We start from the raw sequence: 16155 nt of genomic DNA, 5'->3' as shown, positions 1-16155 counted from the left end.
TGGCCCAAGTATTTGAAAGCAGTCTTAAGTCACTTTTTTTCAGTGCCATTGTAACTTTGAATGGTCACTAAATGAATGGTTGTAAGATGAGGACTTACAACCTGTAGCGAAGTTGCATGATGCCATATGGTCACTATTTAGGCAATAAGTCAGTGGTTTCTCTGGTAAGCTCAGGGACTGAGCAAATGTTTAGTCTGCTTGGATTTTCTGTTTTTATTGTGTGAGATGAATTTCCAGTGCCACTTCCAATCCCCTTGTAGGGACCCCTTCAGTATAAGTCAGTCAGCCTTTTCCCCTGTTATCTTGCATTCTTATCAGTTGTAAAAATATTTTTTCTCAGCATTGCAGTTATTCATCAACACTGATGAATGGCAATTGTTTGGTAATGAGATATCTTCAAGGAAAACCCCAAAGCTAGAGAGTACCAAGAATCCCTCATTTCATCCCTTAGGTATAAATATTCTCATCCTCAAACTTTGATCAACATTTTCTATAAGATGTCTAATCTTTGAGGATGGGGATGCAGTGGCTCAGTGGCTAAGACACTGAGCTTGTTGATCAGAAAGGTGGGCAAGAATCCCTAGCACCACATAATGGAGTGACCATTACTTGTCCCAGCTTCTGCCAACCTAGCAGTTCGAAAGAATGTAAAAAATACAAGTAGAAAAATAGGAATCACCTTTGGTGGGAAGATAACAGCATTCCATGCGCCTTCGGCATTGAGTCATGCCAGCCACATGACCACGGAGACGTCTTTGGACAGTGCTGGCTTTTTGGCTTTGAAACAGAGATGAGCACCGCCCCTTAGAGTCGGGAACGACTAGTACATATGTGTGAGGGGAACCTTTAACTTTAATCTTTGAGGTCTTTCAATTGGCCCATTTAGGTGCAAGAGACCAGTGACTCAATGTAACTTGCTAAATTTAGAAATTATAAAACAATCTCTGGAATCCTTCTAGGGTTGGCATTTCTTGGGTGATTGTTGTATTAGTGGCCAGTTTGACTCATAATGAGGGGTAAAATACTTTGCAGAGTAGTGAAATACCATGCAGGGCAAAAGAGATCTATAGTTAAGCCTATCTTGGCAATCAGCTGGCCTGGTGTTCTCCTATTGGGTATGTCACTGGGTCTGGTAGGTATCAAAGTCTTTGTTTCTGCCTTTGAACCATGAAAACATGTCTATTTGGATTCTTAGTAATCTACATTCTTTAACCAGAGTCACTATGTACAATGCTTTGGCCCCAAACACCCTCACTTCCTGTTGCTAATGTGTTATTTTATATCAGCATGTTTAGATTAAAAGTTAAACAACAACAACATGAGTGCTTTGTAATGATGAAACTTTCTTATATAATTTTTATTTTTTAGGATTACTATAGATCTACAGCTTTTTCAACCTCATCATCTCAGGATCATGAACATGCACATCACAGGTAAATGGGATCATATAATAAATCTGGCCAATTGACTTCATTAGAATTTTCATATGCAGAGATGAACATAGTTTCCAACATGTGCATTTTATGCAAGGTGCAATATTTTTTTTTTTTGCATTTTCATATGCATTTCCCCTCGTTCTAATTTTTCGCTGTATCGTTCCACCAAAGTTCTTTTTCATACTTTTCATTAATGTACTGTAATTGCATATACTTCTGTGATTCTCTGAACATCATTTTTGCATTCTCTTCCAAAAGAATCTTCCGGATCCTTTTCCCTCTGCTATCATCTAATTTTTTTTTAAAAAAACTTTGTACTTTCCCATCCTGCAGCTGTTTCATTTTTAGTTACTTCTTTTATTTTTCTCCTTTTCTTACATTTCCTGTTTTCTCTCTCTCTCTCCAGTGTTGACTCTTGGCATGATCAAAAAGTGGTTTGTTCCACACGGAGAACCTCTTACCTTTCTTGTATGTTACCCTCTGTCTTTCCACATAAGGAATCAAAACAATCAGTGTTTTGCCAGACACGCTTAAACTGTGTATTTCAAAAAGGACATTTTCCAAATTGAGCCAATAGCAGAAAATGCCTTGAAAAAATTGTTAAATGTATAACTTGTCATTTCATAGAAAATGGTCAGGGCAATTAACTATAAAATATATTAAATGTGTGATAATATACATATTAGGCAATCACATGATAATGCAATATAACTATCAGGTAAAAGCTGATTAGTGTAGAGTTATTTTTCCAGTAGGGATCTATAGCGTTTTTTAGAGTAATCCAATCATTGTTATGCCAAAATAGCAGTAATGAAAACAGAAATTCTATCACTTCAGCAGGGCCTGGGTGAGATTATGAAGAGTGTGACAAGGCTGAGAAAAAAATGGGAGGAATTATAGACACGAACACTCAACAGGTGGCAGAGTTCATGAGTTACTTATAAATAGCAACTCAGCCTAGGTTACAGAACGCCTGAAAAGATTTAAAATTATCCAATAATATATAAATGAGGGCTGAAGTTTCCTATCACAATTTCCCCACATTCTGTACTTTAGCCCTAATGATAGTATTAAAAATCCTTCTTGCAATCTGGGTGCTTTTTGCTTCCTTGCTCATGAACTGCATTAACCTTGTCAAAGATGCTATAAGTCATTAGAGGTTAGTGGCTCATGAAGTTTCCAACTTACCTGAATCAAAAAGAGGAGCATAACTATTATACTAAACCATACCTATCATACTAAACCATACCTATCATACTAAACCATACCTATCATACTAAAACCTAAAAAGGACATCTATGTCCTTTTTTGCAACAGCCGCCCCATCCCCATACTTATTTATAAAGACAAATATTAGTAAAGTGACTGCAGCCCAAGCAATATTAGCCACTATTACTAAGCCTAAAGCTAAATCAGGAAATGTGTTTAAAATAATGAATGGGAACTAAAAGACTTTTGTTGAATGAGTTCTTCTAACTTCAGCATTTCAGCAGTTTTTGAATATAATGTTTAATATAATAAAGGAATTAAACATGTGAACTTGTTTACAAAATAAAGTAGTGTTTTGATAAGCCTATTTCGGCTGTGAAACTGTTAGTTGTCAGTAAATAGTAACAAGGCATTTGAGATACACAGGTCCCATCAAATACCTCCTATGCAGATTCTGCACTTCGATAATTGATGTAAAAGAGTTCTATTAAATTAATTCATACAAGTATATCTTTAGATGAATTTTTATAACTAACTTCTATTGTTGTTATTGTTTTTTGAGAAAAAATACTAATCTTAACAGGACGTGATTGAGACATGTGAAGCATTTATGGCACTTGATATTATGTTCCAATAGTGCTATTATACAGAATTTTTGCACCCTTCAAAAATGTATGGCATTAAGTTTGGGTGGATGGGAAATAGAAAACAAGAAAAAAGAAATATTCCAAAGAAATATTCAACACTGTTTCCAAATTAATAACATCTGGGGAAAGCTATTTAATTTCTTAAAGTTATTATTATAGTATAAAATGTATATACTACGGTAAGTGAGATTATAGTAGAATGCAACTCTAAAATGATTTTTTTTTTAAATTTGGAAAAATAACCTCTAAAGAAGCCTGGGGATGTAACCACAATATTTGGGTTTATACAATATCCTAAACCAAAATTAAACAAAGTATATTGTGGCTTACTGTCACATGTAAACACAGCCCGTGCATTGGCTCATAAGAGGTATCATTAAAAAAGGATTAAAAAAAAGAAGACTGTATAGAATTGTATAATTCTGTTTCTACTTTTTTGTTCTAGCTTCTCTGTGTCTGAGAAAGACGATTCTGCAGACAGTGAAGATGATAAGAAATCCTTAGAGAATTCGCATGGTCAAGAAGTTGAATTGTCTTTGTTCTCCAAAGAAAACAGTAAGAATTCTCAGCTGAAGCAAGAAATAAGTGAAAACTTGGAAGTGTTCAGTGATCCTGGGGAAACCCAGTGGCAGCACAGAGAGGAAGAAGATGCATCAGATCAATCAGAAGCGAGAACAGACAATTGCACAGTCCTGTTGGACAGTGAAGGACCTCAACATTTGAGTCAACAATTTGCAAATTTAAAAGTTCCGCAAAATGAACAGGAGCATCAGTTTTCATTTCAAGATACAGCTTTAACCATAGATCAGTCAAAATCTCAACAGGATCAAAAGCATTGCCATCTTGCAGTTGACGTTATTGTGGAAGACAGCTCTCTGGTTGATATCCTTATGCCTCATCCCTCGAGAAAGACTGTTTATGATCTCATGGAAGGCCTCTTTCCTGTGAACACTTCAGTGATAGGGAGGACTCACAGAAGGAATGGGGGAATTCAATCTGCCCAAGCAAATGAGTAAGTTTGGGAAGCACAGAACTTTAAATTGAATGTATGGCAGTGGTGGGTTTCTGTCGGTTCGCACCGGATCGGGAGAACCGGATGGTGAAATGGACCCAGAAGTAACTTCCGCCCTGTCGCTCCACGCTCACCCCGCCCGCTGGAGAGGTCCAGCGGCACAATCCACCAGTCAGCAGAGGCAAGCTCAGGAGTTTTCCCCCTTTCTACTGGATTCCCCTCTGTCTTGCCTCCTCCGATCTCCCTAATTTCAGCCCTTAATCCTCCAGTTGTCTATTTTGGGGAGGTTTTCCCCTCCCCCCTTTCATAGGAGATCCAAAAAAAATTGCCACATGGTTTGGGGGTGGTGGTCATGTGACTGAGTGTGCATGAGTGATGTCAAGTTGGCCATACCTGCCGGTCACATAACTGCCAAGCCATGCCCACAAAATAGGCCACACCCACAGAATAGGTTCTAAAAAAAATTGAAACCCACCACTGATGTATGGGTAGAGATAAATGTGTGCAGCACAATGGATGTTAACAACTCTGTGGATGGTTTGCAACTGAGAAAAATACATTGGTGCATGAATAGCATAGGCACAGTCGATGGAGAGCCACATTAATCTAATATAGGGGGGGGGGAATCAGGAGTCTGGAAGCATCTTTTCCTGCTAACAAATTTGACTGAAGCATTTGTGATTCTTCAGGAGTTTTGTTTTTGTTTTTACATGAACATCAGCGATACAGCATTTGTTAAAATATGTGACACTATCCTGAAGGAAGAACCGTAGTTCAGTAGTAGAGCACAGGCTTTGTGCGTGGAAGGCCTGAAATTCAGTCAAAGTAGAATATATTACGTAGATGAACAAATACTCTTATCTCGGATCAGATAGTTTGCAATGATGCTACAAGGAATTTTGGCAATTTTTTGACAGAAATGTCTGGTGTTTATATAATCAACTTTTTTTAAAAAAAATGTGCATGTAGGATCTAAGATCCATAGTGGCATAGTGGTTAGAATGCAGGCTACCTCTGCCCACTGTCAGGAGTTCGATCTTGACCAGCTCAAGATTGACTCATCCTTCCATCCTTCCGAGGTTGGTAAAACCCAGGTTGTTGGGGGAAATATGTGGACTGTACACTGCTTAGAGAATTCTGTAAAGCATTGTGACATGATATATGTCTAAGTGCTATTGCTATTGGCATCTGGTGGAACTGCATGGTACAGCAGGCAGCAAAATGATTGTTTCTTCCTTTATTGGATATCCTCTTCCTCTTTTGCTGATATTATCTTTTTCTATGATATTACCTCCAACTTTTAAAATGCAAACCTTATAGCACTGGCTTCAATCCCAAGATTGCAAGAAAATTATTATTTCAGAACTCTTCTCACTATAAATACAATATCCACTAATTGGGTGTCATAGTTGACTGGGTCCTTTTGGAACTGGAGATATATTTAAGTTTTCAATGATGGCAATCCTTTCCCAAAGACTAGGACTTCATCAAAGATTCCACACCTCCCTCCATAGCCAACCACCTCCCTCATTCTCCTGTTGAGTCTTGAGTGAAGAGACTCTCTCTGGGATTTTGCTTCTCTTCCTCCAGTAAATTTCATGTTAACTTTCCTTCTCCCCTTCTGACTCAGGAACCAACAACTTCTCTGCACAGCCACTTCAACTGAACTGTCCAATTGTTGCTTCTCTTCTACAAGAGTCTTTGTAATTCACATTTTCTCTCCTTGTTCTCCCCTCATTTCAAATTTTGGGTTACACCAGCAGAATGACCCCTAAAAGCTCTAGTCCCCAACACCTATTAACAAGGCTGGACCAATGGGACTGCTGTCTACATCTGCCCCACAACTATCCTGGACAGCAGCCAATTTAGCTTATCAATCAGTTTAACATCACCACAGATCATGGCTAGAACTAAATTTCTTTTCCCCTTTACTCCTTTTTTGCTGACTCATCCTAGCATAATAGCAGCCATACTAAGCCTCTAAAAACTATACACCACGTTAGGAAAGAAATATTGTTCAGTGGCTTAGCAGTCAAAACATACCTATGTTGCACTGGGAAATATTGAAACAAGCATAGACCATTCTATCTCTGATATGCATAAAAACTTTAGGTAGGATTGTGGATGTGCTTGGAAGAAAAATGGTCTAGAATAATCTAAACCACTTATTTGAATAATAACTTCTCTATTGGCTAATTAGGGATGCAGTGGCTTAGTGGCTAAGACTCTGAACTTGATCAAAAATGTCAGCAGTTCAGTGGTTCGAATCCCTAGCGCTGCGTAACAGAGTGAGCTTCCATTACTTGTCCCAGCTTCTGCCAACCTAGCAGTTCAAAAGCATGTAAAAATGCAAGTAAAAATCGGAACCACCTTTGGTGGGAAGGTAACAGCGTCCCCTATGCCTTCGGCATTTAGTCATGCTGGCCACATGACCACGGACACGTCTTCGGGACAGTGCTGGCTGTTCGGCTTTAAAACGGAGATGAACACTGCCCCCTAGAGTCGGGAATGACTAGCACATAAGTGCAAGGGGAACCTTTAACTTTACCTTATTGGATAATTGTTTGTCACATGGTTTGGATGATAATGTTGTGAGTGTTTAATTTTTGCAGCCAAAGAAGCAACGAGTGTGGAACAGATCCATATCATGGAACTGCAAATGAGTTTGGATACAGAGCAGAAGATGAGATGTTTCATATAAATCAAATAATGAATGAAAATAATGAAAAGAAAGAAAGTCTTCCTAATGTAGACAGAATCACAAGTAAGAAAGTAAGTAGTTGAATGGCACAACAACTTTTACATATCTATTCACAGGAAATTTCCCTTGAATTCAATAGAATTATTTTGTGGTAAATGCATATTGTGTTGCTGGGGGGGGGGGGAATGAACAAAATCCTGCTGAAAATGTATTTACTTAAAAACAAAAAATATATGAGATGGCAAGCCATCAGGTGAGGAATTATGGACACTATAGATCCACTTTTATAAGACCATTATGAATTTCCAATACTTCGCCTCCCCAAACTATAAAATACTTTTCCTGTAGCATTTTCTTTTCATCTTCTGCTCCCTTATGTGGATTGACACTCCCTTATTTGTCTAATCCACAGCTCTTCCCCTGTCTCCCAAGGTTATAATCAAATAGCCTGTTACAGATTCTCATATGTTTTTCTTCTCGCAGAAGCAGCTTATTTTGAGCATCCAGTCGAAATTGCAGACTCTTCAGGATGAGAGGGAACTTATCCAGTCTGAAGCTCAGGAACATGCTGCTCACGGGAAGGTGCTGGAATCCCTGGTGCAAGATCTATGTAAACCCAATGAGTTTGAGCGCTACCTGATGTTCATGGGTGATTTAGAGAAAGTTGTGAACTTGCTGCTGTGTCTCTCCACCCGCCTTGCCCGGATCCACAATGCTATGGGGAAAATGGATGAAAATACAGATGCTGAGGAAAAAGTGAGTGCCAGGAAAGAGACTGTAGAGTTTTATACTGTTGTACCTTTTAAATACACACTGGTACTTTTTTCCCAGTTGCCCAGAGAACTGAAGGGAAGTCTGTATCTATTGTTTTTTTTTAAAACAGAACTTTTTTATTTTTCTTTAAAAAAAACAAAAACACAAATATGTCATCATTTGTCAATCATTAAGACATTGAAGTACAATTTTTTTTGTTGTGTGTACCCCTCCCTCCCTCCACCCCCCACCCCCTTCCTCCTTCCCCCCCCCCCGACTTCCCAGAACCCGTACCCGGTATGGATTTTTAACTAACACAGTCTAAAATCTATTGAGAAAAAAGAAATAAAGAAATTAATGACATTCTAGATTGACCTTAGCTTCTTCTTACTGAACTGACTTTTAACAGTTTAAATCATTTCTGATCTTAAGCATAAGCTAACTGGAATTTCTTAGTCCCGTATTTATTTTGTATATAGTCAATCCATTTTTTCCAGTCTCGTTTATATCTCTCATTTGAATGATCTTTGAGATATGCCGATATTTTAGCCATTTCAGCTAAGTTTGTTACTTTCAATGTCCATTCTTGGATTGTAGGCAAGTCTTCCTTCTTCCAATATTGCGCCACCAACAGTCTTGCTGCAGTTATCAGGTGCAGAATCAAATTGGTCTCTACCACTGTAAAGTCAGTACATATACCTAGTAAAAATAACTGAGGACTAAACTTTATCCTTCTTTTAAAAACATTTTGCATGACCCACCATATTTTTATCCAAAATGCCTTAACCTTTTGGCAGGTCCACCATATATGATAATATGTAGCATCGAGAGAACCACATCTCCAACATTTAGGCTGTACATTCGGATACATAGAAGCCAACTTTTTAGGATCTAAATGCCATCTATAGAACATCTTGTAAAATTTTTCTCTCAGATTTTGAGCTTGTGTAAATTTCACATTTCTTACCCAAATTCTTTCCCATGTATCCAACATTATTGGTTCCTCAATATTTTGAGCCCATTTTATCATACAATCTTTAACTAATTCTGTTTCCGAATCCATCTGTATTAATACATTATATATCCTCTTTATATGCATTAAGCTTTGATCTCTTATTTGTTTAAACAGATTATCCTCAACTTGAATAAAACCAATTTTTTGATCTATTTTCCACCTAGCCTGTAATTGCCCATACTGGAACCATGTTTAAACTACCTTCTCCTCTTTTAATACCTCTAAAGATTTTAATTGTAATACCCCCCTTTCCGAGGTAAGAAGCTGTCTGTAGGTAATTCTGTCCTGTTTTTGTGCTGTATTCATATTTTCAATTGCGTGTCTAGGAATTGCCCACATGGGTATCTTGCCATTTAATTTATATTGGTATTTCTTCCAGACCCGCAATAAAGCATTTCTTAAAATATGACTTTTAAGGTTCTTATCCAATTTTTTGTTGAATAACAGGTAAGCATGCCAACCAAATAGCAGATCGTGTCCCTCAATGTTCAATATTCTATCATTGGTTAAGTGAATCCAATCACTAATTACAGATAATGCCACTGCATCATAATATAGTTTTAAATTAGGTAGTTTCAATCCTCCTCTCTCATGTACATCTTGCATTATTTTCATCTTTACCCTCGGCTTCTTTCCTGCCCACACAAATTTGTTGATACCCTTCTGCCATTCTAAAAGGTTCGCATCTTTTTTTAGTATAGGTAACATTTGGAAGAGAAATAAAAATTTTGGTAGAATGTTCATTTTCACTGCCGCTATCCTACCCAGCAAAGATAGGTGCAATTTCTCCCATTTTTTCATCTCTGTCTGTATGCTATGCCAAAGTGGTTCATAATTATGCTTATATAATTTCCCATTTGAAGTTAAAATGTTAACTCCAAGATATTTGACTTTTTTAACTACCTCACATCCTAGCATCACTCCTAATTCTTCCTTTTGTTTAATATTCATATTTATAGCTAATATTTTGGTTTTTCCTAAGTTTATTTTAAAGCCCGACACTTGACCATATTGATTAATCATATTCATTAAAACCATACTGGATTCCTGCAGTTGTTCCAATATTATGACCAAATCATCCGCAAAAGCGCGGACTCTATATTCTTGCTGCCTAATCTTGATCCCTTTTAAACCATCCAAGCCCCGTATTTTATTCAACAATACTTCCAAAGTTATAATAAACAATAATGGGGACAAAGGACAGCCCTGTCTTGTACCTTTTCCAATTTGAAAAGAGTCTGTTAGACTTCCATTGACTATGATTTGTGCTGTTTGCTGTTGGTATATTGCTTTAATTGACTGTAAAAAATTATCTCCTATCTGCATTTTTTGCAGTATCTTCAACAGAAATTGCCAGTTAACTCGATCAAAGGCCTTCTCAGCATCCAAAAATATAAACGCAGCAGGGATCTGGTTGTTCTTTCCCAAATATTCTAATGCATTAATAATTAATCTAACATTACTTTTCATCTGTCTCCCTTGTATAAAACCTGTTTGGTCCGTATGTATCAATTGTTGAGTGACCAACATTAACCTATTTGCTAATATTTTAGTAAAAATTTTATAATCTACATTCAATAATGAAATAGGTCTATAATTTTTGGGTTGAGTAGTATCTTGATCTTTGGGTATCAAAGATATAAACGCTGTCTTCCAAGATGGAGGGACTTTACCTTCCGTTTGAATCATATTAAATAATTCTCTAAGAGGTTCTACCATTTCTAACTGTAAGTTTTTATAGTAAACCGCTGTCAAGCCATTTGTACCTGGTGCTTTCCCTGACTTTAATTGCTTAATTACCTGCAGGATTTCCCCCGAGGTTATTGGTTGATTCAATTTTTGCCTGTGTTCTTCTCTAACTGAAGGTATTTTCTCTTTGTCTAAATATTTGTCTATGTCTAAACCATTAATTTTATCCCCTTTATACAGTTCTGTAAAAAATTCCCAGAAAGCCTTTTGAATCTCTTCCTGTTGAAACACCTCCTTCCCTCTGTAAATCAGTTTAGATATATTTCGAGTTTTCCTTTTTTTCCTAATCTGATAAGCTAACCATCTGCCAGGTTTGTTTGCATTACAAAAAGTATTGTGTTTTGCATATAATAGATTAGTAGCCACCTGGTCAGAGATCAACATGTCAAATTGAGATTTTAATATGTTAATAGCTTCCTTAACCTTTGTATCGTCTGGGTTCATTGTTAACTCCAGCTCTTTTCTCTTAATTTCCTCTTCCAGCTCTGTTCGTTTTAACCCTTGCTTATTTCTATGTGTTTTATTTATATTCATCAAAACTCCTCTCATATACGCTTTGCTTGCGTCCCATACAAATTCCATAGATGTACCCTTATTCATATTCAAAACAAAATATTCAGATAGTAATTTTTTACAATCATTAATATACTTTTCATATCTAAATAAGTTTTCATTCAATCTCCAAGACCTTCTTGCCTGCACTACCCTTCCCAACTCCATCCAAACTGGGTTATGGTCCGAAAGGATCCTAGCTGCAATCTTTGTTTTCTTGACCCTAGAAAGCAAATCATTAGTGGTTAGAATAAAATCAATCCTTGAGAGGGATTGATGCCTGTCCGAGAAGAAAGTGAAGTCACATTCCTCTGCATTTCTTTCTCGCCAAATATCTCTCAATTCAAAATCATCCATAATGTCAAAGAAAGATTTGGGTAACTTTGCTCGCATCTTGGTATTTAGGCGGGAAATCTTCTTATCTTTCTTAGTGTCTATCACTCCATTCCAGTCACCCAATAGTATACAGGAACTATAGTCCCATTGTACTAATTTAGCATGAAGATTTCTATAGAATCTATCTTGCTGTTGATTGGGAGCATAAATTCCCAAAAGTAATGTCTTTTTCCCTTCTAAGATTAAGTCTAAAGCAATATATCTTCCGAAGGGATCTGCTTCTATTAATTCAGCTTTCATGTCTTTTCTTAAGTATACAACTATACCATTCTTCTTTTCCATAGCAGAAGCTACAAAATGTTGACCAAGTTTTGAGTTGATCAAATATTTTTGATCAGTTGACTTGATATGAGTTTCTTGCAAACAAATTACATCGTTCTTAAACTGTTTGAGATAATGAAATATTTTCTTCCTCTTCTGTGGAGAGTTCAGTCCGTTAACATTCCATGTTAAAATCTTAGTTGTCATCTTTGGTTGGTTGAAGCATTTTTAGAGCTTCCTGCACGGCCTGTTTAACCTTAGGTCTAGCTCCTCCCATTGCTTCCAGATTTGTTGTTGTAGATCCTTGATCGATGGCCGATGATTGTTGATGCTGTTGCTTTTTAGCTTGTTTCTCCATACGTCTAGTAGTCATGCGGCTAGGTCTTGGTTCCATAGCACCTTGCACTTCTAGAGAAGAGAGATGCTCCATCTTGTCTGGTGGTTGTGTAGTTTGCTGTCTATCCTGTCCTTCTTGTGGTCTTTCTCTAGGTCCAGATGGTGCAGGGTGTCCGGCCTTCAATATATTATAATAAAAATCTCGGGCTTTCCATACAGAGTTGAGGCGGTATCTTTGCTTATCAAATGTAAATATGATGCCAAATGGTGCATCCCATCTATACTGTATCTGACGATTTCTGAGTTCTTCGACCAAAAAAAGCGTAGTCTCTCCTGGCTCTTAACATTTGAGGTGGTATCTCTTTCAAAACAGCCAGGTCTTGACCGCCAATTTGAAGCTTAGTGTTATAAGATGCTTGCAGTACCATATTTCTAAACTCTCTTGTAGTAAAATATATAACGATGTCTCGAGGAAGCTGCTTCTGCTTTGCCAGCCAGGAGTTAACGCGGTAAGCTTTGTCAATTCGCCAGTCTTGATTGGTCCCTGGTCTTCCCATCAGGCGGTCAAAAGCTTCCGATAGGGTCTGTTTCAGGTTCTCCTGTTTCTCCTCACGCAGCCCCCTTACTCTTAATGCGAACTCCATTTGTCGGTACTGTATCATAATAATTTCTTTTTCAGCATTTTCCACTTTTTGTTCCACCACCTCTGTTTTCAATGTCAAGTTAGCATTGGCATCATTAAGAACCTCTAGAGTATCTTCCACTCCAGAAATATGTTCTGTTAATACAGTTACAAGACTCAGCATGTCGTCTCTAATTTTATCAACCTTAGCCTCAAATTTCTCATACAGCTCCTGTTTAAGTCCTTTTATTTCACTTTTAATTTCTTCTTTCATTTCTTTTATTTCCTCTTTTCTCTCCTCTCTATTATCTCTAAATTTATCTTCCATTTTAATTGTCTGTGCATTAAGAGCCTCGCTTAGATTACTCAGGAAAAATTCTTTCGTTAACACATCCCCAGCAGGGGGCGTAGGAAGCGGAGGCTGCAGCTTTGTGCCAGGCACTGAGGATGTGCCCCTGGAAGTAGAGGGTGACGACTTCAAGTTAATATTTGGTTTTGAGGCCATTTCAAAATTTATCTGCCTGCAGTTAATAAAACTCTATTGCCTGAATATGCAGCTTTAAGTAAAGAGGCTTTTATTTTGAAGTTTAAGGCTTGGCAAAACTTTCAGTGAGTAAACATTGTAACAAGACCATTCAGCAGATTCATCACCATTTAACTTCCAAATAAGCAAGGTTAATGAAGGAGTAAAATTCTTCTATTGTGAAGCCAAAACAAGTGATAAGCAATCTCTTTTGTTTTGAATTCTTGTGAGGATTAGCAAAAAGTGTTCGTTATTACCGGAGAAACCAGCCTGCTCGGCGCCATTTTAGAAGCCTCTGAGTAAATAATTTTTCGGAGGAGAAAAAGAAAAGAAGCTAAAATGTTGATAAGCAATTATTGTCCACAGTAAACGGATCCAGCTCGTGATAAGAATAAATCAAACAAAACTTTGAGCAGAGTGGGAGATACCTACTTTGTCCTGCACAAGGCAGTTTGAAGTTCCCAGCACGGACAGCCGTTCTGCCTTGGGCTAGCCCCCCTTTCCTTGCAAGCACAAAAGCTGCAAAAATCGAAGAGCATTTGCCAGCAAAACAGTTTCTTCTTTCCTTCTTGCCTGAAGGATAAGAAAACCTGATAAGACGTCAGATGGAAGATCCTCTAAACAGGTACGTAGCCAGGAATTCGGAGGCAGCTGATTTTTTGCTGCCCCCACCAGTAGGCTCCTCCCAGGAAGCCGGAAGTCTGTATCTATTGTTGATAGGCTGGGGACCCAAAGAAACTTTACATAGGGTTGGGGTAGAAGATGGAACATGATGGGACATGAGTAGATGCTTTCTTCTTTTGTCGTTATTCCCTTTAAAATTACCTCTTCTTCCATTTTTAAAATCCTTAATGGAAAAAATGAATAGAAAAAGAACTGGAATGAAAGAAAAAGAACTAAAAACACAACTGTAAAAACAACATATTTTTTAAACTTTAAGTGGCAACTGTCCACAACTGCTTTTCAGTATGGTGAAACATCTAATTGGATCCCTCATATGCTTGGATTCAGTCAAGCAAGAAAACGAGATTCTAGTTACTTTTATCTGCTACGCATGGTGCCACTTATCATAAGATACAAGGGATCTGCAGAGACATCCCAGAAAGAATCAGTAATTATTAATTTCACATTACATTTTACCTATTAACCTTGGTTTGGTCATGTTTGCCTTCAGGAATCCTTAAATGAGCGGCATCGACTTTTATCCAGACAGCGGGAAGATGCAAAGGACTTGAAGGAGAACTTGGATCGCAGAGAAAGGGTGGTGTCAGGCATCCTTGCCAAATACATGACTGAGAATCAGCTCCAGGACTACAAACACTTTATTCAGGAGAAGATAACTCTACTGATTGAACAAAAGGACCTTGAGGAATATGTTAAATTTCTCGAAGAGCAACTGGAGAGACTAGAGAAGAGTATTCTTCCTTAAAAACCCTATTATTTGCTCTCGCTTTCCTAAATATCTATTAACAAAGCATCATTTAAGATGTGAGCAATGGCACCTTTTGATTATTTCTAGCAAGCCATCACAAGATCCCATTGACAAAGGCTGAATTGGCTCAGGCATACAGTATATTCTTAGAATGAAAAGAGAAATCCTTCACTGCAGATAGCACTTTTTAAAAACAACAACAACAAAATCTTGAAATGACTGGTACAATGTGCATTGTCTTTTCGTAAGGAATTAATGTGATCCTTTCTTCTTTGTTGACTACAGTCTGCTTTTTTCAGGCTGATTATAATAATAATAATTCCATAAATATATTTTATTCTATATTGAATGTTCATCATTGTCCATTCTTAATTTTTTAATCCCAAACATCAATATCTCTTCCATTGTTATTTATAGTTACTGCCAGGTATTATTTTAAAATCATGCGTTTTGCTCTTGAGGCCCTTTCAATAAAAAATATTCCTTGGTTATGGAAACGCTAATCTAATTTACACTCTTACTGTCAGGTAGACAGTGTTTTAAGAGTGTAGCATGGTCTGTAGAAGAAGAAAGGGCTGGTTCCCAAGTCATGCTAGCCATTGCTGGCTTCATCATTCTTTATGGAGTAAGCTACCATTAGCCCCAAATCCTCAGGCTTGACTATAGTTACAATAACCATATGCCTTTATTATAAAAGACAGCCCTTTATTTCAGAAAGCTTTTTCACTAGATTTATGTAATTGATTTATTCTTGCTGCTTTTCTCTTGAATTTTCCTTGGTAAATCAAAATTACAAATGTGATTTTTTAAAAATGAACCTCTTTCAGATCTGGCTCTTCTCTAGCCTTGTCCTTTATTTTTTTTCCAAGAAACTATGGTCACTGTAACTATAGTTCAATTCACACCAAATTAGGGATTGGAATCTGTGAACACAGGTCATCTCTTGTTTATCCTGTATTATTTAACAGCATCAAAGATACCAAAAGTATAGAAAAACTATGAACCAGGAAGAGTTCAGTAGCAATAACCATAGCACTTAGACTTATATACCATTTCACAGTGCTTTACAGCCCTCTCTAAGCAATTTACAGAGTCAGCCTATTGCCCCCAACAATCTGGGTCCTCATTTTACTCACCTTGGAAGGATAGAAGACTGAGTCAACCTTGAACCTAGTGAAACTTAAACTACCAAACTGCAGGCAACTGGAAGTCAGCAGAAGTAGCCTGCAGTTCTGAATTCTAACCACTGCATCGCCATGGCTCTCAAGTAAATGATTTCTAGAGGTTTATAATGATATTTATTTTGTCAGGAGCCCTTGGGTGGGTGGGACTTGCCCTTAGCAGTCCTTATGTTAATACAGAAGTTCCCTTTTCCTCTAATACTGTTCAAGGTCAGCCTCAGGATGGAGTAAAACCTATGATGTTGTGCCCCTCATTTCTTTGAGGAAAGTCAGGTGTCTGCATTGCCTGAGAATAGAGGCTACGGAGGCAGGAGAGGGTTAGGATTTGGA

At 37.5% G+C, this 16155-nt stretch overlaps 1 protein-coding gene across 1 annotated transcript in view; it reads left to right on the top strand.

Moving 5' to 3' along the window:
• Positions 1-14988, top strand: part of SHROOM1 (shroom family member 1) — a 48235-nt gene extending 33247 nt beyond the window's left edge. Inside the window, exons 3-7 of the mRNA XM_087709570.1 lie at positions 1369-1433; positions 3738-4304; positions 6917-7076; positions 7489-7761; positions 14387-14988. Coding sequence (XP_087565696.1) covers positions 1369-1433; positions 3738-4304; positions 6917-7076; positions 7489-7761; positions 14387-14641 — 1320 coding nt within the window. The 3' untranslated portion in view covers positions 14642-14988. The remainder of the gene's footprint in view (positions 1-1368; positions 1434-3737; positions 4305-6916; positions 7077-7488; positions 7762-14386) is intronic.
• The last annotated feature ends 1167 nt before the right edge of the window (positions 14989-16155 follow it).

The sequence above is a fragment of the Thamnophis sirtalis genome, unplaced genomic scaffold (genome assembly GCF_051295495.1).
Source record: "Thamnophis sirtalis isolate CommonGarterSnake01/CBP01778 unplaced genomic scaffold, rThaSir2_p1.2 scaffold_3, whole genome shotgun sequence".
Lineage (NCBI taxonomy): Eukaryota > Metazoa > Chordata > Lepidosauria > Squamata > Natricidae > Thamnophis > Thamnophis sirtalis.
Note: the sequence above shows the minus strand (reverse complement) of the source record. Positions and strands in the feature narration are given on the sequence as shown.